We start from the raw sequence: 27,566 nt of genomic DNA on the forward strand, positions 1-27,566 counted from the left end.
TGATACTGATTATTTCTAATGATGTGGTGGTGATGATGTTAATGAGTAATTGATGGGTGTGATGGGAATGAATAACAGATGGATGATGCTGAATCAATGACTGATAGTTGATTAATGAAAATGATGACTTATATTTATAAAGATGATGTTGATGATTTATTGATGATGAGGATGAAGATGATGATGATGATGAATGGTGATTGATTTATGAAGATAATTTATTGATGATGATGATGATGATGATGAATGATAGTTGATTTATGAAGATGATTTACTGATGGTGATGATGATGATGATGATGATGATGAATGAATGTGAGAATTTGACATGATGATGATGATGATGATGATGGATGATGATGAATGATGATGATGATGATGATGATGATGATGATGAATGATGATGAGGTGAGAATTGGACATGATGATGATGATGATGATGATGATGATGATGATGATGAAGGTGAGAATTGAAGTTGATAAGAGTGAGAAAGATATTATTATAATTATACATGTATACATATTGAATGTATCTGGAAAATAAAAAAGTTACAAAAAAAGTCCGGCGTAGGAATACATTTGTCGAGCTTTGACTATATTTGTTTAATTCCTTTTCAAAAGTGATCATATTTATATGAAACAAATTCCTTTAAAAGTAATATTTGTTTTAATTCGCTATTAAGTTTGTTTACGAAAGAAATCCTAAAAGTATTAACCATATGTAGACGAAGAGTGATAACGTACATTTCGGTAAGTTCTGTGGTAGACTTGCACAAGTCCCTATTTGCCAAAGACAAAATATTGTAGAAAACATCAAAAAATATAAATATAAGGATTGAATAAAGTTATGTTGAGGTGTATGGGGGTATAAACCTCAATAGGTCTTGAGACAAATTTTATGAACTGCGAATCAATCCTTAATTGAAAACAGTGTATGCTAATATATGTGCACCATCATGTATTGTCAAACATTCTAGTTGATATGTGTAAATGTACGAGGGGGGAGGAAGTTGTCTGTCTCAATTTACAACTTCACTCACTCAGTGTGTAGTGAAGGAGGCAAATCGATTTCGTAGGTTATAATTAGGTTATCAATACGTTTTATAAATAGGTTTTTAATAGACTTCAATTTATTTAATAAAGCAAATGTCGTTGATACTATAGCAAACATTATGGACCCTCATATACATTAGAATGTGTACCTATCATTTTCAGCTTTGATGACTTTAGAACAGCACTTCAGTGTCAAATGCTAAACGCATTCTGCTTCATGGATAACACCCGTACTACATTTGTACAATAGGTTTGGTTTATTATTGTTTAACGTCCAAACAACAGCCTAAGTCATTTAAGGACCTTTATTTTGACGCAGGATCAATATAAGATCATAATGTATACGCTTCGCTGTCTTTATATTGTTTTAACGAGAAAGGTCTCGGTTACACATTATTTGTATGCAAATCATATTCAAAACGGATAACTTGATACCATGCATCAATCATTTTTTGCTTATAAACACCCTTATGAGAGTATCAGTGTTAACGACCATCACTTGACACATGTATTTGAATTGCAAATTGCATGAGCCTAGAACACATTTATGAGAGTATTAGATTCAACAGCCATCACTTGGCGCATATTTTGACTTTCAAATCATATTTGTTTACATCAAACTCCGATTTAAATAACTTTTATTGTTTGAAACCTAATATGTAATTTGTGCGCATCGCTGATAATGTTTTCTTAGATTAATTTAACACCTTGAATATAACACTATTCGCCCTTTGCTCAATACGTATTTAAAATCGAAGTACATATCGTACGGCATCCGTACACCTTTCCTTTGGCTATTTTGTCTTAACATCTATCATACTTCCCTTTGACCTTGACTCGTATTCCTTTATAACGAAACGTAACATTGTACATTTCCCTAGTGCTCTGTTTTGGTAGAAAAATACTTCGATGTCGATATCTCACGCACTGTTGAAATAAGCTTATTGGTTCGTCTATGCTAATGGAATAAAGTTGCTTGCATTATCAATGTGCTGTCCTGAATCCAGTTCAAAATGTTAGTGAAGTAGATCTACAATGGTTCGGGCGTTTTAGTTCTTGTTTAGATTCAAAATATTTTTGAATGGCCACTCTTTTAAGACATGCAGATGGGGATGTTTAGTTTGTTAAACACTGCAGATACTGAGTAAATATCTATCAGTTGACTTTTCACTATTTGTTAATCAGGATGACAAAAAATAGAAAATCAATACTGCAGCCAGCTGTCTAGATTTATTAGTACATATTTTGTCGATAAAAAAAAGGTTGCTATGAAAGTTGTAATTATATTTGCAAGATGTGTGAAAAAATACATAACAAAGGTTGCGATCTCAATTATCCATACAAAACATTGACTCCTGTTGAAGGGTTTCAGAAAGCTTACTGATGGAGTTCCAGGGCCGAAAATGATGGATCTAACGTTCGTTCCCGTCCCTCGTCCAAACATCGCCGGCTACATCGTTATCGCCATTTTCCAGTGTATCTGTATGGGAATTGGCATTTACTATGGTTACCAGACAAGCAAAAACCCGAAAATGGAAAATTATTTCCTTGGCAAATGACGTCTGTTTCTCATACCGGTATCAATGTCACTTTTCGTACCGTTTGCGTCGGCTATTGTGCTCATTTTCCAGCCGTGGCATGCGTTTACGGAATTACGGAATTTAGTGGGCTCTCTCTCTCTCTCTCTCTCTCTCTCTCTCTCTCTCTCTCTCTCTTGTTTTAGCCTTTGTAGTAGCCGGTAATATCATAGTTCCATTGCTGTAGCAGCTGCTGCTCATCAGCACATGCGAGGTAAGGTTAAATACATTCCCTTCCAAAATCTCTGTTAAAGTTGAAAGTGTATTGATTGATTGTTAATATAATTCGTTTTATTACCGCCATCGCCTTTTCATTTTAATTTACAAGAACGGAGTATTCATTTATAGAAGAACATTTTACATAACGTAAACATCATAGCCAAGCTGAATGATAATGTCAATTTCCAAATGATTAATTTGTCGATTCCAGGCAGTACCATCCCTTTCTTTCCCTACCTACATTAACATTTCCCTGTTGAATTAATATCCAAGGGTTTGTTCACAATGTGCGTGACAAATATCGATTACTGATGGCAAGGCGTACACCACAATGTCTCGAGACATGCCTATTATCTGTTTGTTTACTGGGTGTATCACTGCCATTTTCTGCCATTTTGAGATTTTGTCAATATGTTGATATACATGTGTATTGAGCGTGTTGTACACAAACTTCGGAAAAATAACTAACGAGAGTGAAAGAAATACCATATACATGTACAAAAATTATGATTTTGGTGGCCTGTTATGTTAACGTGTGTTCTTTTCGCAGTACCTAATATGATGGAAGGATATCACCTAAATTGAAATGTCTTTAATCAATATGCAGAAAATGGCAATTTTGGAAGCGTATGGAAATATTGCAATCTATTATAAACCATTGCAAATAATAAGCAATAAATTGATAGAGATCTGTGTATGACTTTAAAAATATGACAAAAGAGACTGCGAACTACTTCTTGTCCGATATCATTCCCGGGACTTCGTTAAAGCGGCCTTCCAGGTGATCACAAAATAGTTCTGGTCAAGGTTTTGAGGTTGTGTCCTTCACGGTTATATTTGACTAGTTGTATATGCACACTTGCATTTCTCTTCCCTTACTGCCTATGGGACATGATGATTTTGAACACAAGCGTCTCGGAGGAATCCTAAAAGAAGGAAATAACTTTTTTTATGAAACTACATATTCTTTATTCGGTATATAACAATGAATTAATTAATCAAGATCCATTTGCGTGATCCTTGTATGACGATTTTATTTTCTAATAATCTCATCTAGAACCTTAACAAAAACACTGCAGAAATAACCACTACCGACTTTCCATTAATGTCTCAGTTTTATTTCAATTACAAGCATTAATATTTAAAAAAAAAAAAATAATGAATCATATTGTCAGCTAGAAAGAGCCAACAAAAAGAATGACAAATTTGATCAAGTGATTTCCTGACGATAAATGACTGGTAACCAATGTACTATATTTCCGATCCCCATTAATAACCAGGAAACCAATGAACGGTATTTCCGGTCACCATTAACTAGGCAACCAATATAGAGTATTTCCGGTCGCCATTAACCAGGCAACCAATATATAGTATTTCCGGTCACCATTAACCAGGCAACAAATGTATAGTATTTCCGGTCACCATTAACCAGGCAACCAATATATAGTATTTCCGGTCAGCATTAACCAGGCAACCAATAAACGGTATTTCCGGTCACCATTAACCAGGCAACCAATATACAGTATTTCCGGTCAGCATTAACAAGGCAACCAATATACAGTATTTCCGGTCACCATCAACAACCAGGTAAACAATATATATTTCTGGTCGCTGTTAACAACCATACAAACAATCTAATGTATTTCCGGTCACCATTTAAAACCAAGTAACCGATAAACAGTATTTCTGGTCACCAATAATAACCAGTGTACCAATGTACAATATTTCCTGTCATTGTTAAAGCAAAATGGGTTTCAAGATAAATGGAACGAGTTCCCCTTATTTCGATTTTAAAACTGAATATAAATATTTAATTTGTACTGGTTATATAATTAGAAGAATGAAACAATGTCCTTCGGTTAATTGCCATATTTTGTTATGAAGGAATCCATATTTAAACGTGTGTTGGTATGAAATGATGTTTGCAAAAATGTATTGAAAATGTATGAAATAAACAAAATAAAGTATGTGTAACTGTTTATTGTGTGTGAGTAATATGTTTGTAATATAGAAAGTATGAATGAAGAAATAGTTTAGTACATTGACTGAACCAGAATGTTCCATCTGATGTGCTGCACAACTAACAATACTGATGATGATAGCTTTAACTCTTCCACCCTTGCAAAACCAATTATTGACAATGACTTGAATTAATTTTCAAACTGGAGGCGATAGAAAGGGCCAAAAGGTTCATTGCCGACCTAGAAATTCTTTAAATTTTTATTTTGATAACCCTTATTCCATATGTCTGTGCGTGGCATAGCAAGTTATTAAACTCATTCAATTAATTCCATTATACATTGACAACATGTCAGAGTCTCCTTTCTGCTTTAAGTATACTGCCAGTAGCTACACTTAACACGACCATGCTTCCGAGCAGGCAGAAGTGGTATTTACATGTTGTTTTAATTGATTGGATACTTGTACTACGGTGTGGTGTTGTAACCGCTGTCGTTGTAAACAACTGTTTAACATATCTTGGATTTTGTTTTTGACTGGCATCATTGTGATGCGAGATGCTAACATTAACAAAAGTGAAAAGGACATCGTTTTGCAATATGATAGTGCGTAGATGGAAAAGGACGGCGGTACATACCATAACTGCAGTAATTCTGCTGTATATATATTTGAATTGGACACAGGTAACTAAAACCATGGGTAAGTATAGCTTAAAATCCTAATTTTCTCCTAAAAAATATCAATTCGCTTCAATATTATTAACAAATATTGTACATTAATCGTCTATTAAGAATATTATTAAAACTTTTATTTTTTATAATCGATATAAGTCCAATGCTTCAAAACTAGCAATATTTTGTAGATGCGAAAGAAACCTCTTTGCTATGGAAGGAACGGACATCCAGATTTCAAAATATAAACAAATATTCATGTCTCAATGTTCCTTTAAATAATATTATATATTTTCATTTATTAAAATTTAATATTTGGTTCGTTAAGAAATTTTAGAATATCACAAGCTTTAGTTTTCCAAGAAATTAAGAATGAATCACAGCAGCATAGCTACATGTAAAATTAGTTGTACAGTAATCATTATATTTTTAGGGAAGGGCACCAACCAATCAAATTTAAAACAAGTAAAGTTGCATTAGGTTTTATACGTCAAGGGACACATTTTGATAAATTGGCGGACAATTGAACATTTCGTATCATTATTGTTCTTTAAAATATATCGACACTTTTCGGGAGGGGAAGGGGGCCACGTTGGCCAAGTGGGTAAGGTGGCCCGACACCTCTGGGTTGCGAGTTCGAAACCCATGTGGGGCAGTTGTCAGGTACTGACCGTAGGCTGGTGGTTTTTTCTCCGAGTAATGCAGCTTTCCTCCATCTCCAAAAACTAGCACATACTTAAAAGACCCCACCTGTTCATAGGACGTTAAACAGATTAAACTAAAAACAAAACTGTATTTCATTGGTAAATCATTTACATGAATAATCAATTATGATCTACAATTAAGCAATGTACAGCGGTTTTAATGTTGTTATAGTCGATATAGCAGCAAGATGTATGATGGGCAAATGTAGCATAGGAGCCTGTCAATGGGAAAATGCGGAGCAAATGTAAATATTGTTCAATGAAGGATTTTTCAGAACAGATACGTTCCAAGCATGCTATTTGGTTACATTGTCAATGGATATTTACTGTACAGAAATACTTTGGACAGCTACTTAATTTCGCTTCAGGACACCTTTTATCAAAGGACTCGTATCATCAAAATATCGATTGATATGAAATTAATTATTGATGCGTTAATCTGTATACGCACTCTAATGAATAACTCCAGTAAACAATCAGTTTATTTACACTATGATGATCAATGTTATCTCAGTAAATATCCCGAGTATCAAATCCTGCGGCTAGATCTCCATGTTATAATTATTTTTCGTTCTCGAGGAAGGAACATTGCAAATATATATAGATATATTAGAGTAGCAGATGAACAAAAGGTCATGCGTTAGATCAGATATGTATTTGATTACATTACTTCAGACAATAATTCTTTTCGCCATTCAGTAAATAATAGTCGCTTCTAGCAACTCTCAGTATGCAGGCTTTCAAGGTCACCAAACGAAGTCTCAAGTGACCTATTGTAATCGCCTTTTGTCATTTCGTCGTCCGCCCTTAAGCAATTGATATTTGACTTTCTCTCAATAACTAAGATTACCAAGGGTCATATAGTATTTGGCTAGCAGCATGGTAGGATTTGGGCTACAAAGGTTTTTTGGGGTTTTTTTTTGTTTTTTGTTGTTGTTTTTTTTCTTTCAAATGTATGGCATTGACCTACTTTCGCAAAAACCAAGAGGCCCGGAATTTAGACATTAGGCCACTATCATTCGTTGATGACTCGCAACAAAGTTTGTTCGAATAAATGTTTTTGACATGCTCTCAAGGTGTCAGCGGTCAATTGTGTAAACATATTTAAACAACTTCTCAATCATTAAGAGACCTATGTCATAACATTGGGCGATTAGTATGATGGAATAAGAGCTACCATGTTTGTTCAAATAAATGACCTTGGCCTACTTTCAAGATCATGGGGTCAAGTGTGTTTAATCTTGAAATGATTTACTCTCATTAACAAAGTGGTCCAGGGTCAAGATATGTGTTCAGTTCACAGCAATCAATTCTAAAATGTCAATTTCAAAGGCCTCTTCAATCAAGGTTATTTCATTTATCTTTTCAATGATCAATTTATAATGATGATATGTTGAAGCAAAGCTGGTGGGTTTTTATAAGGAGTAAACTAACCTTCGATTAGATTCACTGGACAAGAAAGGCCAAATGGTAAAAGTTTTGTTTGTTTGTTTTTTTTTTCTGATTGATATTTCGTTATGGTCTTTTGAAGCAAAGTTGGTCAGAATTAAACAAGAAATAAGCTAACCTAAGGTCAACATCAGATTTTACATTTTGTTATTATATAAAGAAGAGAAGAGGCTTAAAATTAAACAAGGACTCGGCAGATAAAATATCAACTTCACAGTTTGTATATTTTAGTGACGAATATTTAATTATGGTAACACGAAGCAAAATTGCTTGAAATAAACAAGAAGAACACTTATCATAGGCTAAGGTCATTATGTCAAAGGGCAAGGTCAATCTTTGTTTATTTTCATAACATAAAATGTTATTAACGCTGAATATGAAGACAAGTAGGTCGGAATCAATCAAGCAGTAAACTAACCAAAGATCGAGGTCTTTGGTCAAAGGTTAAGTTAATTTGGCTCAAAACTTCATGACAAATTTGATCTCCGACAAAAACCCAGACTGTTTTTGGACGCGGTTTTTAGGAAATATGTAAATAAGCTGAAGCTAACAAATTATTTTTTCATGATATTTACATGTCTACTTGGCCAGCGAAAAAAAAGAGATGGAAATAAACAGAAATATCATCATAGTACCCATATAATATGTGTTTTGCATAATATTATGGGAAGATATCTTCCTGATTATTATTGGGATATATAGATCTAGTCCCATGACGGAGCCGTTACTAATCTACTTTCAAGGTCAAAGGGGTGAGATGTGTTAAATGTCAGTTTTAAAATAAAATATCATCTTTCAACATACATATTAGACCACAGGCGATCCATAAGGCACATTGACCTCTCAAATAATTACTTCACTTTCAATGAGGTGATTTCCTTTTACGGCTTTTATTGGAAACTAATTAAAATAAAGTTTGGGTGTCACTTAAAGAAATAATAAAAAAACAAATGTCTAAAATCTTTGAAACAAAACGGAAACCTTTCTTGTTGAACAGATTGATCAATTCTTTGCTAAGCATGCGCGAAAAATATCCTGTAAGTAAATGACTCCGCATTATGCCTTTTGAATTAAAATATATACACCTATATAAACTATACACGTATATTTAGCTATGCATGACAATATGAAAGTCTAGACAGACTTCTGTTTGTGAAATATTTAACTTGATTCGAATCTCCACATCTCCATAAAAGGAATTCATGCAATGGAAAGGTATAGATACAAGGTCATTGCATAGCAATGCAAATTAATGTTAATGATATAAGATCATTGAATAACAATGAAATGGTATAGATTCAAGGTCATTGAATAACAATGAAATGTATACTATCAATTATAGAAATTCAACATAGTGATTGGCGTACATACTTATTTGTCATCATTGATTAACTAATCATATTTGGATAAACCTATCCGGTAATAGTTACGTTTTAAGCTAATAGAGAGTTTAATCGACAATGGTAATTAATCTAAAAATGATATCTCCCGCATAGCGTGTTAGCTAAACCAGTCAGAAATTAAGCGTTTTCAGTGTGAAATATATATAGGGTCTTATTTAGCCTTAATTGAAACTAAACTAAACTTAAGTCGTCCCAAACCTGAAATATACCAGAAATAAACATGTTAAGTTGGAATGGCATTTTCATTGAAGCTATTGCTAGTCGTCCATGTATAAGCGTTTTGAAGCAAGTCGCTAAATCATCTTCATTTGAACCTGTTTAAAACCAACGCTACACCCGGCTTCAAACCCCTTGAGAGAGCTAAAACTTTCATCAAGCAAACAATTTTCACGTAGAATACTAATATTGAGTCGACAAGCGTTTACTCGACCAAGATAACTAAATTTTTAGTCGATTTTCCAAATACGAAAAGTTCACGGGAATATATATTTTGCAATTTTTTTTCCTCTGTAGATGGGGTAGAGTTCTCATTTTACTTTCACAATCTAAAGATCCATTTCCTTTACTAGGATTATTAGTCCGAACATGGCTGGCGTCCAAACAGAAAGCAATGTGTTGAGAACTAAAAAAAATAGAATTCATAACATAAAAAAAGTTTATGGTCGTTTATTAGAATGATGTCAAATAATGGATACATTAACTTACACCTTGCCTCCGCTTTAATTTCTCAGTGTTTATATAGAAATGTCCAATATATGTAAAATGCACTCTTTAAGGGCTTTCTTCTGGTTATTCAGTTAAGATTGTATGAAGTGGTTGAACTGCCTCATGATAAAATAAAAAAATTCTTAACAACTATTCATTGAATGCATGCGGAAATTATAAATTCCATAGCATTTGATTCTTATTTAATATGGAATGATGCACTTAATACTTAATTGCGATTTTTTTTTTGTTTCAACAGTACACTCATCTGATCGCAGATACACCTGGGTAAGTCATTACACAAATCTAAAATACGAGAATACATTTTATACTTTCAATTAAATTTGGTTCTACGTTATAATTCAAAATAAATAATGGCACTGATGACTCCTTGTAAGAAGAAATTTAAGAAACTGTTGCAAATTCGGTGTAATATGTCAGAAGATTTACAATATTGAACAAAAATGTCAAGCCATTCAAAGGTCCCACTACTGAAACATTGCAAACGGATTATTTGTCTCTTCCTTCCCCTCAATATTATATTTCATTGCAGAATCCCAATTTTGCTACAGTTTATTCAATGAAACTGAAATGTTAGCTATCAAACATTTTGCGATCGGTAAAATTAAAAGGAAAGATCAGGTTAGGTTGGCTGAAGATAGTGAAATTAATTATATCATATAGCTTATAATCAATAGCTTATAAAGAAATACATTCGTTTATCATAATGTTAAATAGCAATAATGATATTCTTCCTTTAGTAACGATAACGATACATGTATGTCATTAAATAAAAACCTTATGCATTGTATAAAACATATTCGTTCTTCCATTTGTTATGTAAATATTTCTCACATAACCAAATTGTCTGGCAGTGAATTCTTCCGTGTAATATTTTTGCACTATTCCACTGAAGTAAGATACCATGAAGCGCTTTCCATGGAACAAAATGGCCATTGAGTTTTTCATATCATATATGATTTCATGACATTCGCCTCGATTTTTTTTCTATAATTTTTTATCGTCAAGGCTCGTTTGGGATTCTCATATTTATTCTTATCTTATATAGCAATATATTCTTACATCAGTATCTTACATATGTTACATTATGTTGGTACTTAGTCATTTAAGAAAACACAGAGTCCAACAGCAATCAATGTGATGGTTGGAAACCCAAGCGTTACCTTGCAAGATATTAGAGTTTCTCTAGATGCACTGTATATTCCTCTTGTAGAATATGTAGTACAGTATGTACATTGGATCATTTTGACAGTGTTATATTTCACAGAAGACAATTCAGCAACCCTGATCATTAAACGATACAGGTACATAAATGCAAAGGATATATTTTAGTAAGAATAGAAACGGATGCACATTGTCGGAAAATGTTCTAATCCTAACTAAAGTAAAAGATATATTAACGTTTAACCTGCTTGATATATAGGTACTAAAAATAATAGTGTTGAATCCAGAACGAGCCTTTGATGTTAATCTCTACATATCAGATACCTCCAAATTGAACCTCCGCTTTTCCCTAAATCAGTTGCAGGTAATAACATGACACAAATGCATTTTATGCGCAAAGAGTAGACAAAATCTTGTCATGTTTTCCTTTTATAATTTCATTTTCGATCTTCCTTCAGAATTTCTGAATGTCCATACATCAGCGGATATGTGACGTTGTAATATAAAACTCTATATCAAGTGAAAGATCTGAGAAATGTTAATCTGCAATTAATATATTCATTCATGAGGTGATGGACTTCGTTTGTATGAATGAACCGCGGTAATACTGCATCAGGTTTTGGAAAATTGTGCATTGTGTTTCCATTTAAGGTATACTTTAAACAAGATATATAAGACTTAATCGTAAAGTTTTTTAATCTAATGTACAACATAACATCATCTACAACTTTCAGAAGGTCGTAGCTTAAAACAATGAAAATATGATGCTCGATTAACAGGTTTCGGAACATCGGGATGTTAGTGCCGTAAATAAGGAACGGATGGAGCGAATTCACAAAGTGTGTTCTGCAAACAAGAAAGAGCTCCGAAGATACGGAGATATGACTGATACCTCAAAACACATATACATCGATGAAAAGCACAAGCTTACGTATTGCTTCCTACTGAAGTCTGGATATACATTCTGGAGTATACTGTTTCATGTAAGTATATCGGTTGTGAGGTATGATAGATAATAGTAGTAAGTGGCATGTTTATAAAAGTATAAAGTGGTAAGTGGTATCTTGATTAAGAATTCAGTGGTAAATTGTATGCTGAATAAGTATGACAGTGGTAAGTTGTATGTTAAATAAGTATTTCACAAAGAATATGATCATTGTTTTCTCACATTGTCCTTGCTAGTTGTCGAACCCGGGACTTCTAACTTACTAGTTTCCGCTCTACAAAGCTACTGAAGTTAAAGAACTTTCTGTAGCCGAGTGGTATATTGCATCTAGTATTTACAAGGGTTACCAATGCATAGTAGAAAGTATTATGTTATGTTAAATATGCACATGCATACTCAGTATGAGGTCTAGTAGTCCAATTTTTTCAAGATGGCCGCCGTTGCCTCTGATTGGCCGAGAATGTATTAACTGAAAACGGTTGTTCTATTTGTTGGAACATAATGAAAATTGGTTAACGGGATAATCATGTGACAATATTGATGCATGGGGTATATACAGTAGCATGACTAATAGACGACGAATGGAGTTATCAAACAAATGCTGCTAGACTTTTTCGAGAAGAAATGTGAATGAGTAACATTAAAAACAGCGAAATATCTTTGGAATCTCATACGGCGACGACGGTATCGATCCCAAACAGCATTAGCGGCAAAAGCACGAGTTACATTATTCCTGTATTTTGTTGTTGTTTTCATGTAAAACTTAACATTTGGTATTAACATATTTCAGTCATATCGAATTGTCTTTTATAGACCAAAAGAAAAGAAATTCGTTTTACGCGAAGTTGACTGTATACATGCATATCAAACAGACATATGAATATCAATAATTTTCAATTCTTTTTCTCTATCAATATGAATTTTAACTGAAGACAAGTTTTATATCATACTAAATATACATCAATGTTGCAGATTGTCAGAGGAGATTTCAATACCACTTCACCATTCGATCCAGCAATATTTCATCAACGCGGAAACGGTATTCCGTCTCTTCATACATTACCACTGAAGCAACGGTCAATATTTTTCAATTCTTCCTTTTCCTTCATGTTCACCCGAGACCCTTACAGTCGGCTACTTTCGGGATATACTGATAAACTGTTTATGCCTAATAATCACTGGCATGATGTAGCTCCAACAATAGGGGAAATTGTAAGACATAATCATCAAGACTGCATTCCTGATCTAACATTCAGTGAGTTTATCAAATATATAATCCATTCTGAAGAACACCGACAGCCACGCAACCCTCATTTCCGTTTTGCCTTTGAATTTTGTGACCCTTGTCAATATAAGTATAAATTCATAGGCAAGTTAGAAACCATAAAACAAGACACAAAATACTTACTTGGAAAAATGAATCAGAACAAAATAATTCAAAGCTTGGAAAAAGATTTCAAAGGACAATACACAAATTTTACAATAAGAGAACGCATTGATATCCTGTTCCGAATCAAAGACATTTATCCTGCATGTCAAGTAAAGTTTTTCCAGGTACAACAGAAAATTTGGAAAGGGTTTCAAATGAATGGAATAATCAGCACGAGTTCAAAGTATCCTATCACAGAGGAGCAAAGTAACGCTATTACGCCAGATATTTTTCAGGATTTCGTGTTTAAAGCCATAGGTGACGCAGCAGACGAGAAGGTTTCTCGGAGAAACAAAGAAGAAGCTATGCTCGAGGCGTACTCCACCGTGGAAACAGCTGACATGGAAAAATTAAGTCGACTACTTCAGTCAGATTGCGAAGTGTTTGGGTATGATTGTAGACCAAGTAAATTATTTAAGGACAGACAATACATCAAACCCTGGTACTTTGATATTGCCACAGCTTGATCTGAAATAGATGATTGGATGTCACGTGGTGACGCATTGTACACCGTACACCTCCATTCGGCGTGATTGATATAAGATGTTTATATAACTTGTTTTGCAATAGGGCCGGTTTTGCAATGCAAGGTCTCACATAACTAATTCAGTCAATCAACTGCTGTGTCACCTGAACCAACTCCCTGAGGAATATATGTTTCTAAGGTTTGTAGCCATTTCCTAAGTAAATAACACATGAAATGGGTACTTTTTCTATATACGAAAATAAAGAGTAGGGTCTTGAAATTTTGAAAATAAAAAATATACACTCATGGTATAAATAGAAAGACGTGAATTCAGGATGTAAAAAGCGGGAATTCCCCAGGTGGGAGAATCACCTGTCCACTGTAAATCTCAGGGTTACTGTCTTTCAAGTACTGGTGTGCTACAGTGTATATGCAATTAAACCTATCCAACAAGATCATTTTTTTTCTGGTAGGGAAATCTTTAAACTTTAATTTGATATGAATTTCATAACATTTAAACTTCAAATAATTAGTTGTACCAGACCTGCAACTACATGTATTTTGAATTTTGAATTATCTATATTGATAGGCCGATAGAGGGCGGGTCGATTTGCAGTTTTGAGAACCCCCCCTCGGGCAATACACGTTTTTACAATGGGAGAACGTGGCATGTGACAGGTATATATGTTTAGGGAAGTTTGCTTAAAACTTATTTGTAATGTAGTATGTACATTGTCTGATGAATATGCATTTAGAGATGAAAATAAAAATTTAAAATAAAACTGTGCAACATGTCATTAAAATGCTCTACAAGTATATTACACAAGTACATGCAATGTATCAGATACTGATGATCAAGGTTGCTGAGGTGGGGATGTTTTAATCAAACCGTTCTCATTAGCGATATACGCACACACCTTTAACTACGAATCCATGTATTTCAATTATCGTATTGGCACTTACTGAGATTAATTTGTGATTAACCGCGTTAATGTTCTAATTCACCAGTTCAAACGAACATAAATTATTTATCAAATAAAACTCAACACGCTGTGTTCAGAATACCGCTTACTGTAGCTGACGCTATTTACTGGGCACTCATTTTCACAACAAAATACCAGGACAATGTCCGTAAATCACACACTATACCGCCATAACAGTCCTTGCTGATCCCGACCTCTTTACCACATCCTTGTCCGGCTTACAGACCTGTAACACAGAAAACAAAACAAGAACAACTTCTCTTTTTCAACACAAATTTAGTGGGCGGGGAGGGGGATATCACTCTAGCGTCTGTCGAGGTGCGCTGCAAAAGTTCGAATGACCCACGTACAGTACCTAGTACACCTGCATACAGGTAAAGCACGTGCACCTCGCGCCACGTTACCCAAACACCCAATGCCCTATAGCCACCCACAGGTGCCCTTCACTGTAAACCAGTGTAGAACGTAACATTGATAAATTCAAATATCCTGTATTCTGTACATACAACTTAGGTAATCAGTACCGATGAGCTAAAGGGTTTTAAGATATTGATGCTAAAAATCTACATATACCGTCGTAATGATAAAGTTTACGGCATATGGCATATTTTATGTTATGAAAAATAACAAAATAAAATTTAAAATGATAACTTTTGGATTTTAAAAACATTTCTTGCACAAATTAAAAATATCCAAGAGCTGTCATTTTATACAAAACTTTCTTGAAAGATACATATCGAAATTACTAGAAGGGTTTGATAATTCCTTATGTATAGAAATTGTTCAACAGACATGTTTTACCTTCGCTGCATGGTGCCGTATCTGGATGGTTATTCCAAAACCTCTCGTTATATCTTAAGCTTAAATATAACTAAAGGCATACATTTACTCCTAGTGAAATTATGCTTGTGTCTATTGCATACATGTATAATGACATATTGTGTTAGTATTGTCAGTATTGGCTTTGTGTACTTATATTCATGATATTCGCATAACATTACGATGATTGCAAGACAAAATTGCCCAAATCGTCATCCGTAAAAACTCCAGTGTCCATTGTGGAGTTACATATGTTATTGTCTATGGATGATATAGATATAGATGCAGTCACATGAGGGTGATTGCAAATTACTTACATAACGAAGTTCAAGGTGGGATGCATGCGGTACATCAGTTATGGCATGATTTCTCGTCACTCGGAATTTATTACAGTCTCGTTTCGAGTGTTATAAATCCTTTATTACTGGAAAGCCATGCAATAACCTATACTTACCTTTGCAGTAATGTACAATGTGTCACTGACTATTTATCCATGTGCGAAGTGGATTGTCAAACAGTGATTGCAGGTGAGATATAATACAAACTTGTCGTCTGTCATGTCTTCCATTGTTAACACGCGTATCGCCCAGGGGGTTTTCTATCCGGAACTGTAAATCGGCTCGCCATCTAGCAGTCTACCAAGAAAGATAACTCCAAATGAAATTACGGAGACTGCCCATTGTCGCAAAATAAATAAAGTTAACGTTTGATCTGTAGGGATACTTTCGAAATATTTACCTATTTTTTATAGGAGCAGCACTTAGGGGCGTCCTTTTTAAGGTATACAAACATAAAACTAAGTGTCCGCTTGTTATTGGACGTTTCATACATCTTCATAAAGTATTTCTACATCATAAAGAAGGTAACTGCTGAGCTAATTCTACATACAAAATGTAATTTGTCATTGATGAAATAAGCGACACACGTACGGAAATACAAATGAACCATATTCCTTGAATAGTCTTATCAAGTCCCTAAAACGATTTTCTTTTTTTTTCTTTTTTTTGAGTGTTTGTTTTATTCCAGTAAATACATTATCGCAATCAACTGTCGACTCTTTCTGATTATAGATTAATTCGTGGTCCGTTGGTTACAACTACGCTGGAAAATGTAAGGAAATAATGCCACTGGCAGGATTATAAAATGACTTCACTGTGGATATCAATGACGGTTTCCTGTGCTCATCATTTTGTAAACTTTATTATTGTAAAACAAATGCAAAACAAGTTACACCAACTTATATTATTGATCACTCGAGTAGCCAAGGATTGAAGCGCGATATAATCGGTATTGATATCAAGTTATCTGCCTTGATAGACCGCCAGAGGGCAGGGCCGATTTACAAACATGTGAAAGCAGACTGGATTGGATAGTTTCAGACTTGCTCCTTATATAGGTGTCTTAAATTGTGTGTTCTCGTGAAAATATTCTAGTGTCATCAATCTGGACATCAGAATGACTTTTTACGTGTAGTGCTTTTTTTTTACTTTATGTTGGTTTTCTTCCAAACTTGTGTAACATATATGGGACTATATTATTCAGCGGAGTAATGATAATACGGAAAGTAAATAGAAGGAGCGGCAGATTTAAACTGACATCAGTAAAGTTGAGAACAGATGAAATAAATAGAATACCCTTTTTTTTCTTGATTAATTACATTTATATTTCATCTCTTGTGGCTTCGCACTCGTGAAAAAATGTCAAAGTGTTCATCCCACTCAAACTCCTGTTATTCAATAATCAAGGAATATGCTCTATGTACTTTGCTTTTTCGCGAAAAAAAATGAATTTTGTACGTTTTCACTTCTGTGAAAAAAAGCGTTTTAAGTGAATTAGTTGCCTATTGATTTGATGGATTTTACCTATCTAGGCGAAAGCTTATATGCGTATACATTCATATGTCTGGGTATTTTGTCGTGAAAATTTGCTGCCATGAAAATGTATCCTTTCTGTTTTGGTTCAGTGATTCAATATTGTGTAAATTAAAACTTCTATGAAATATGTTATAGATTGTATTAGTCCATTATTTTATTATCTAACCTCAAACTACATGTAATTGCAAAAGGTTTGATTTTCGGATTCTAAAAACACTACATATTTTAGAAACATTGAAAATGTCGGTAATGGAGACATCATCTATTGCCAATATGACACAAACGATGCAAAAACCATTTTTACAGAATTGTGGTTGCTGTGACGACGTCGGCACATGGACAAATAGTCAACTCGTCCAAAAATTGAATATAACTGATGAACACACGCCAATTATACAGAGTACTAAATAGCAATCGCAATCGTTAGATTACAACACATGAAATAACGCATGCTTATGCAGAACAAGAACATAACGATGTGTCAAATACTACTTTATAATTACTTATAAAAATAGTACTATCCTGTCCTGTGCAACTCAGATACAGTTTGATAACCTATATAAATATGTAAGCTATGCATACAATAGATAAATACTCACAAGTCTACGTAAATAGCAAAGCCTACTTCTTGACAAAAGAAGCGGGACTTAATTCAATGACAAAATCTGTAAAGGGCGCAATACCGGACACAGGGGGTAAATTTACAAATACTGCTGTTTTGTCTTATTAACAAAGATGAATAAAATATTGAAATACCAGAATATCGAAAACACCAAAATGAAATGCCTGAATAATATGAAAAATCGTCTGAATTTTAAATACTGGTAGATGTGAAATTCCCGATTAGCAAAAAGGTCGGTCTGCCCAGCAAATTAACCGACCTTTATCAAAAATATATTAACAGTGTGTGTTGCATTTGTCTATATATCTTAAGCAAATCAAATTGTAGTTATGAGACTGTATACTACAATTTAAAGTGATTTGGCTAGTGTAGATATACAGTTCCATAAAATAGCTACCAATGGCTATCAATATTCAATCCACAAACCTGAAAATTTCCTCATTCCCTCCACATTAAATGGTCGAATCCAAAACGAACAAGACACAGATAAATCAGTTTAAATATATTGCCATCTTTGATATAAATGTAACGGTCAATGTTCTTACAAGGCATCAAAATAAATTGATGATACAATGTAATGAGATGCCCCGAGTGATTTCAACAGATAAACTAATTTGGAGCAATATACCTCACTGAGGCAGGTCGAACATTCTTATATTGAATAATTACACAAAATGCACTTTTTTCACATGACTTTTAAAAAAAGAAAACAAAATACTGGTGTAAGTTCTCTTACATTTTTTTTATCAGAGTAGCTACATCATGATAACATATTTGGATCAGTATCTCGTGAACAATTTTGCTGATTACTCTGGGAAGTATGACATTGGAATGTGCCGAGTAAAGGTTTCCAGACGTGATGGTGGACTAATAGATTGCTGATTTGTATAAAAAAAATGTTTGATTATGCCAATTATTACTGCAAAAGTTACACGACACCCGCTATTTGCATTATTTTCCAGGTTCATTGTTTGCAACACTACCTTCAATGGAAGGAAATCGTAGCTCTGACGACGACCAACTGACCGACATTGTCTGCCCGTCGTCCAGAGATGCGTTAATTGGAGAACTTTATAAGTTAGAATTTCGTAATTTCGTAGCATAAAGTCACCTTATAAATGCAGGTTATGACGATCTCCTTTAGAAATAAGAGGCCGAGGTGGCCTGCATTCTTCATTGAGGTATTTCAACAATCATGGCAAAACACTGTCATGAAAATTATATTCTCTTACGTTTTGAACTGACTCTCCCTAACCATAGTTGAAACTGAATGTGTACCAAATTCTGTCATTCGTAATTTAAGTGTAAGATGTGAGTCATTGCGTGCTCCTCGTTTTTGGCAGTTTTTCTTACCACTTTGTAGTTAAAGTTGTATATAAAGATCCTGATGTTGGCGGACCAAGAACCATGACGATATCATAGATTTTAGGACAGAACATAACTGATAGGATTCCAACCTGTTGGGTCTCATTTCCTGTTTTGACGTTTCAGTAAAGTTTGAGCCGAAACATACTTTTAAGTGTCGACATAATAGGTAGTTTCACAAATTAGGAGGTTTCCACACACGCCAAGGTCATGATTCCAAACTGAGAAGTCGTATCATAAGCCTTCTCAAGATCAAAGAGCACTGCAAAAAGGTGTTCCTTGTTGACGAAATCTTCTCGAATGAATGTCTCGAATCTGATGAGATGGACGTTTGTTCCTTTTCTGTTTCTAAAACCACTCTGAAGAGGGATACTATTTCATTTGCTTCAAGAAACCAAACCAGTCTTTTGTTTATATTCTTTCCAAAGTTTTACATGAACAACTAGTTAAAGAAATATTATTTTTATTGTTTGGGTCAGTAGCGTTCTTTCATGGTTTTGGAATAGGTATAACTGTTCAGTTCTTCCTCGAATCTGACAATCTTTCCGGAAGCATAAACTTGTTTGATTATGTAAAGAAAACATGCTAGTAACGAGTCCGGTAATAAGTACTTGCGAAAGCGATTTGAAATATTGTCTGGACCTGAAGCAGAACTCTTTGATTTTCCAAGAGATTCTAAATGTTTCAGTAGGGAAAATTGTTCATTGTAATTTTCCTTTCAAATGGTTAAATATATACCACGTGAAAATAAGCTATTACACGGCCAGTTTACGGACATAGCACTTATGCACGCAACTGTTGATTTAATAGAAGCGATGTTCCTATTTAAGACGTTCGCCTCCGCAGTTTCTCTAATGTGCGTCCCAGCAGATGTATATATGTCTATGGAATTCTTGGAATTTACATGGGTGACAGTTTTTTATTCTGTCTGCAATGAAAGTGAGTATTACCGTAACACGTAACCTCTCTGACATTATTCACGACATGTAGTGATGGCAAGATATATATTTTTTAGGAACTATCATGTTGGTTGTCCGAGATCTAGCCAAATTTAGTTTCCCTGCTTCTGTCTCTCTGCTTCACTACTATTGCACCTACTAATTGCGAACGCCCAAAGCAATAAAGTTATCTAAGGAGACAAATCAAAAATAACAATTGTTATGATTTTAAAACTGAATGCACTATAACTGTACAGATATTGCGAAAATCGCAAAACACCAACCTGCGATTAATACTTTCATCTCCCTTATCACGTCAAAATTATATATAAATCTACCAACAACCGAAAATGACTCTTGATATCAAATCAGTCAAGGCTTATTCTTGTGGAACTATACGAACTACTGTTATTAATCGATTGCATTAATTCAATATGCAATTGTATTGTAAAATTGCAATGATCTCAAATGTTGTTCCGCTATGCAATGCAAGGGTCAAGGATTCTGAATATAGTTTATATTGCCTTTACCGCGGTTCTCCTTTTGAGGTCGTGATACTAGCTTGGTAATACTACAGTCATTGTTGAAGATGATGAAGATGCAACCTTTGGCAAGTCTTCTTCCCGGGGTATAAGTTAATATTGCATTTTATTCCAGTAATTTCAAAATAAATTGATAAATCAGAAAGAGAAGCATTACAAACACCAAGTATACAAATTTTTTTCATAAATTTTACGGAAATTTAAAAAAAAGTACAATTTAACAACGTTGCTTTATTATACGATAGATATGTCTTTAAGTCTTCGCAATTCCATCGATTAAACTTGTTACGTTTGCATTGTTTCCGGTCTTAAGTCTTAGGAAGTGGCAGAATCTGAAAATGAGAACAGAGCTTTATTGTAACAAAATTTATTTCCTTTCATGTAATTAAAGCAATTATGCTTTTGAATAATGCCAGTTTTATGAAACACGTTTCGAACGTAGGTTAAACATTATCAGCTTAATTTCTGTTTTGAGAGTATTCCTTAAAAACATGCTCGACATTATTTCTAGTATTTAGTAATGACTTGTAGCACGGAAAGACATTTTTACAGTTCAAAATTTATTTCTGAACGTGGTCATATTTCAAAAGTTTAACGCATTCGATTTTCACTGAAATTTATATACTGTAAACGTACTTATTTTAGCGCAATCAAATTTTAGCGCATTTGCAGATTTCAGCCAGTTAGCGCAATGATGAATTAGCGCATCCACAGAACTTTCTATAGAAATGGAACGTACAAAAAGTAATTAGCGCAATCATAATTTAGCGCAAGGCTTCCAGCGCGAAAAGCGCTAAAATAAAATTACCGCTAAAATATGTACGTTTACAGTATAATAATAATCTAGAATGTTAAGAACATGTAGAACACGTCTTTGGTGCATCTGCAAATAAAGACTTCTGCTGACAGATGAAATATCATCATAAACATTGATAAATATTAGTAGAATAGATTACTATTCAATATAAACACTGATAAATATTAGTATAATAGATTAATATTCCAATTATGTACATTTTTTCTATTTGATATGGTTATTTATCTGTTTTGAATTATTTTTAGTGCTTAAGATTCCAAACTTTATTTTAAAACGGCATGAAAACAAATCTAAATGCAATCAATAATTGAAATAACGGTAATATTGATGAACTTCTATTTTTTTTTTTGAAAAAAAAAAAAATCTTAATGCGTAAATCGTCAATCGCATACCTCACATTTACATATGTATTTATTTTGGATGCAATAACTATGACAAAAATGATATATACATAAAGCGTTATTTAAATGATTGTATCCATGGTATTAAAGCATTATTTAAATGATTGTAAACATAGTATTAAATAGTGTATGTATAATAAACATTTAAGTATTGTAGACAAAATACATAATATAAAATATGATATACATAATACATGATGTAAGATATTGCATGCATAATAGATGATATAAAATATTGTATACATCTTACATGATATTATACAATTATCGACCTGTTTCAGGTTGACACGATGATCTATCAACTCGAGAAATGTTTGAGAGGGTTTCACTTGAAAACTGGTCTATAGCTGCTTTATCATATGACAAAACTGCAACATTTTCACATTAGAGAATCATTCTCATGATTCGTGGTTGAAATAAACATCACAGTCACATAATAAAAAAGATTGTGTACATATCACATGATTTAAAATACCTTGACTCATAATCTAAAATATCACATACATAATACACGTTATGGAATATCACATACATGATACAAAATAGGCAATTTCTTTGGTTCTGCTATTCATAAAGCTATATTTGTTTTGTATATATGTGTCAACTGTTAATAGTCCAAATATGAAACTGAACACCAATTCGTCTTTTGTGAATGAAAGTTGATGACCATATTAAGGAAATTAGAACTACATTGTACAATATTTTTTTTTTTTTTTTTTTTTTTTTTTTTTTTTTTTTTTAATGAGGAATCTACTATACTTGATACATAATTAAACATGCGCACTGTAAATAGAAGTATATTAACAGGTGGTCAAGAAGCGGACACGCTTATAAGAAGACCGATAACTGCTATTGCTATTGCTATTGCTATTAACGTTATAACATATAGAAACATTTAGATTTATTTGCTAAACAACTATCATTAGATACCACCTGTATCCTAAATAGATATACCTTGTCCTCCATCGCTGCCACCTCATATTGGGATCTAGATTTCAGACCAAACAACTTTCTACAAACTGGGAATATCAGGTTGGCTTTCACAGGTTTACGACAATCACCACCTGTAATTCAACCGAGAATGTTATGTAAGTCATTTGTTAATTCTCAAGATTTGAGTAATGAATACATCTCAATCATAGAAAGATGTTAGACATCAACAACTTCAGCCAAATGACATTGACACGACAGAGAAATCTTTGTTTTGTCATTAGAGTGAGTCTCTAAAGTGCCTGAAAAGAAACAGTTTGAAGAGATGCATGACTATCATGTGACTAAAATTGGATGCAATATAATTTCTATCACATGACAATAGTTGTTGTGACTATTTAATCAACACACTTTTACATATTTTTCACCATGGCTATCTATTCCAACATTTTGACATCATATTGTATACTACTACATTTCTATGACGGCATCAAATTGTCTTTTAATGACGTCACGGTCATATATATTGTGTATATTTCCTCACACGCCTTTAACATAGAATTATTCCGTGGTATAGTTATGATAAGTACCTGTACACAAGCTTACGACGGTACCAATGATCAGAGTGAGGAAAAATCCGATAAAACCGTACCAGACATATGACACATTGTACAGGAAGAAACTGTCATCTGATCTGAAATGTTGAAGAAAAAACAGCAGTCATCATTATTAAAATTTAAGATTTCACTTTCTCTGCAAAATTGTTACGCAGTTCTTCTAGCCATTCAATAGCATTTTTAGAATTAGCGTCGTCGTATTAATATACCTTAAAATTTCCAGCAGGGGAAACAATATATATAAAAACAAGGAGCGGTTTTCTGCCCAGAAGCACAATAATTAAACAATGTTAACGCTTGGAGAGGTGTTGCTAATGTTTCATCAACTTCGTGTAAATAGTAAATGATAAATGTAGTTCGTAAGCCATTACCGAAGACCACCAAAATAGCATAAAGGATTCATTTGATATACCAATACATCTCATGCATTGTTTAAAATTCGTGATTGGATTACATTGCAATTGCCTATGTGTTCCCTGTTACATCATAAATTGTTTGTTTGTTTGTTTTTGTTTAACGTCCTATTAACTGCCAAGGTCATTTAAGGACGTGCCAGGTTTTGGAGGTGGAGGAAAGCCGGAGCACCCGGAGAAAAAACCACCGACCTACAGTCAGTACCTGGCAACTGCCCCACATAGGTTTCGAACTAGAAACCCAGAGGTGGAGGGCTATTGATAAAGTGTCGGGATGCCTTAACCACTCGGCCACCGTCGTAAATAGAGGTAGCCGTAGGGGTATCATAACGATGAATAATGGTTATAATGGAAACACACATTCGCATGAAGACATATATTCAAAACACAAATACATTTATCAAAAACAGGATTACAGAAGACACCAGTTCTTACTTAATTGGATTATTTGGTGATACGCTTGGGTTTCCAGTTACATCGTACAGACTGGAAGTCGTAGTATCGTTGTAACTATACATCGACGGCTCGTCGATTGTGACAGTTTGGTTTCCTGGGAAACATCCACTTGTCGGATTCTGGGTTAACTTTACCGGACGCTTTCCGTAAAGTTGGGCTCCTATGGTTATCCAAATAGTAAACGCAAGTGACGTCACAATGCCAATAATGGCTCCCTGAAATATAAACAACTTAATGTTTGTGAATTGCCTAAGGTGTTATGCCTGTAGCAGATCATGGCTGAGGGATTTAAACCCATATTATCCCAGTACATAAAAGTGAGTGGAAAATGTTTTCGAGGAATTTATGATGTTAACTTATTAGTGTTATTAATAGTAATTGTAATCCAATATCGCAATAGCCAAAACAGATGAAAAATTCTAAAACATACCAAAGCTAGGTCTCCCTACACATGAATACAGACAAGGAAAGTTTACTTAATACAAGTATTCAAGGTCTTTAATGAAATTGATAATTTCATAAGATTTTCCCTTCTTGTACAATCCGTAATATACGTGACCATTCTAAAAGAACTGTTCAAAACTCAAAACAAAAATCAGACAATCTGGTACTCATCCCTGTTTAAATTCATAACATCCTTACGTTAGCCACAACTTCTCACCACTACTTTTTTAGTCTGTTAATCTGGAAACTTAAAAATTCCAGCATAATTCAATACCACATGTTCTCGAGTGGCAAACGAGAGATGGGCGGAGCTGGTCACCGAATTCGCCATATTCCCTACATATATGGATATAATAGATTAACAGATTATAGTAAGGGGTTGAGGAATATGGCAATTATTTTCCCCTCGAACATACCTTTTTCCCTTGGATTCGCCTCGGGGAAAGGAACTGCTCTCGGGAAACCGATAATACACTTAACCCAATATGCTTACTGTATGACACCAGCATCAAGTTACACATGTATCGTGTAGTAAAGCTAAATATGCTACCTTTCATCATAAATTTGCATTGTGTGAGGAAACAACCGCCATAATAATGAAAACCTCAGTTCAAACTCAAAATTGATCAAACAACAGCAAAATATAAGCAAAACTTATAGATTTGCATGGATACATTGGAACACGTACATGGAGATTAAGACCGGATGTTCTGTCTCATCGACGATTGCCGCCTTACAAATCTAGATTAAATCCGGGTAAAGTCGCATTCCCCAAAATGAAAACTAAAGTGGTGACAATGGAACCCTTGGACATATCAACAAGTATTGTTCACGTCAATTGTTTTACCTTCGAATCAACAACAAGTGCATGATACATTGTGTTAATAATTAAATATTAAACATGGTAACACAAATGACAAAGGGAAACGCTTGATGACTCGTGTCCTGACCGGGCCTCACTTTTCCTGCATTATTATATGACGGTATCTTTTTTTTTTTTGTAATTTTTATGTATTTTTTCGTAGCGGAAAAGTACATTGTAAAATGTAAAACAAATAAGTATTGGTTGTCATATTTTTGACATGCATTGGATAATAATATACATCGAGTGTTCTAGCGTGCAACAATATGGCAACCAATGCTTAATTACTTACCTTCCAGTTCGCTTTCGGTATCATTCCGCCAAGAAAGAAAAGTCCGGCCAATGGTCCTCCACATGCTCCGAACACAACGACAGTGATCTAGAACATAAACACCCGGCTGAGGTTTCGACAAATGAATAATTTTACAATAGAATTTTCATATATGAGATGTTGCTCTTTTATACATCACGTAGAAAATTCAATGTTCGTTTTTCATATTTAATCAGAATCAGAGCAGATCAGTGATAAAATCAATAATTTACCTGCACAACTGAACCCGTCATAGAGCTGATTCCGTACGAAAAACCAATGACACCCAATCCGTACAAGCATACTATAATATAAATGGGGTTTATTTGGATTATTGTGTTATAGTCCGGGCGTCATTTAAGGACAAGCCAGGTTTTGGAGGTGGAGGAAAGGAGTACCCGAAGAAAAACCACCGGCCTACGTTCTCGCAAACCCAGAGGTGTCGGGACACCTTAACCACACGGTCAATATATATCATTGTATATAATATATACAATATAAAACGCCCTTACCACTAATGGCATATTCAGATTAATGAATTCAAAGGTAATACACGTCTATTTCACTTTCAGTGACTCTCCGTTTTTGACTTTAAAACATCTTAAAATAAAGTATTTTAATGTTTCACATATTTTCAGAACATTTTTGTGCGCAAGCTTATGGTTGACTTACTAAAACTAACAGGCGACTTCCTACACCAATAATAGACACATCATTACACATACACGATTCACAATTGAAACGACTCACCAAAATTAATACACGAGCTACCAATACTAATACATGACTCATGAAAACTAATACTGTATAGTTGTTAAATTTCGCGGGGTGAAAATTTCGCGTTTTTCTGTTCAGGACTATTTCGCCGGGAGAAAATTTCGCGCATTTTCAATTTCTTACAAAAATGAATTAGTACGAGTTATCTTTCTTGACATAGAGTAACCATTCGTAACTCCTCGGGGGATTATAGAAGTTAATACGATGACTCTGAATCCGTACGCATACATAGCAAAAACTAATGCACGACTCACCAAAAGTGAAAGGCGATTCCTAAACATGTATACACATATCTCAAAAACTAGTCAAAGCTTAAAAAGGACTATGTCGAATTTTGGATTTTTATTTAAATCTGTCAAAGAATTCGATACTGATCAATTCCTTCTTCGTCCATATAGGTGGTAGTTTAACTCTTCTTCATGCGGACTCTGTTGTTTTAATCAGGCCATATATCCCATTTTGGCGGCTACCCAGGGGGAGGGGGGTGTATCCAATTCTAGTTGTTGCTATACATGTACGTTATCCCAATCGATCACTGTCACTATACCTTGGTCAAAGATACGTTCAGCCAAACATATGAACTCCTATCAGGTATAGTAAAGAATACTGTCTTTTTAATTCGAACATGATA

At 34.1% G+C, this 27,566-nt stretch overlaps 2 protein-coding genes across 2 annotated transcripts; one reads left to right on the forward strand and one right to left on the reverse strand.

Moving 5' to 3' along the window:
• The first annotated feature begins 5,241 nt into the window (after positions 1-5,241).
• On the forward strand, positions 5,242-17,573 carry LOC117322983 (carbohydrate sulfotransferase 12-like). Its single transcript, XM_033877956.1, has 4 exons — positions 5,242-5,506; positions 9,999-10,027; positions 11,704-11,907; positions 12,843-17,573. Exons 1-4 carry the CDS (start codon positions 5,365-5,367, stop codon positions 13,764-13,766), a joined length of 1,299 nt encoding a protein of 432 aa, XP_033733847.1. The 5' UTR covers positions 5,242-5,364; the 3' UTR covers positions 13,767-17,573.
• A 3,546-nt stretch (positions 17,574-21,119) lies between these two features.
• Positions 21,120-26,462, reverse strand: LOC117322823 (sodium-coupled monocarboxylate transporter 2-like). Its single transcript, XM_033877767.1, has 6 exons — positions 26,392-26,462; positions 26,141-26,227; positions 24,522-24,757; positions 23,647-23,750; positions 23,081-23,190; positions 21,120-21,240 (listed from the first exon to the last, which is right to left on the reverse strand). Exons 1-6 carry the CDS (start codon positions 26,410-26,412, stop codon positions 21,217-21,219), a joined length of 582 nt encoding a protein of 193 aa, XP_033733658.1. The 5' UTR covers positions 26,413-26,462; the 3' UTR covers positions 21,120-21,216.
• Between the last annotated feature and the right edge of the window lie 1,104 nt (positions 26,463-27,566).

This window comes from Pecten maximus, chromosome 3, assembly GCF_902652985.1.
Source record: "Pecten maximus chromosome 3, xPecMax1.1, whole genome shotgun sequence".
Lineage (NCBI taxonomy): Eukaryota > Metazoa > Mollusca > Bivalvia > Pectinida > Pectinidae > Pecten > Pecten maximus.

Bases quoted from the DNA above. Each gene is read 5' to 3' on its own strand.
- LOC117322983 (XM_033877956.1), top strand. From the start codon at position 5,365: ATGCTAACATTAACAAAAGTGAAAAGGACATCGTTTTGCAATATGATA. The intron at 5,507-9,998 runs GTAAGTATAGCT...TTGTTTCAACAG, and splicing joins ACAGGTAACTAAAACCATGG to TACACTCATCTGATCGCAGA. The intron at 10,028-11,703 runs GTAAGTCATTAC...CTCGATTAACAG, and splicing joins CTGATCGCAGATACACCTGG to GTTTCGGAACATCGGGATGT.
- LOC117322823 (XM_033877767.1), bottom strand. From the start codon at position 26,412: ATGACGGGTTCAGTTGTGCAG. The intron at 23,191-23,646 runs GTACTTATCATA...GTTGAATTACAG, and splicing joins CGTCGTAAGCTTGTGTACAG to GTGGTGATTGTCGTAAACCT. The intron at 21,241-23,080 runs GTATATCTATTT...TCTCATTTTCAG, and splicing joins TGGCAGCGATGGAGGACAAG to ATTCTGCCACTTCCTAAGAC.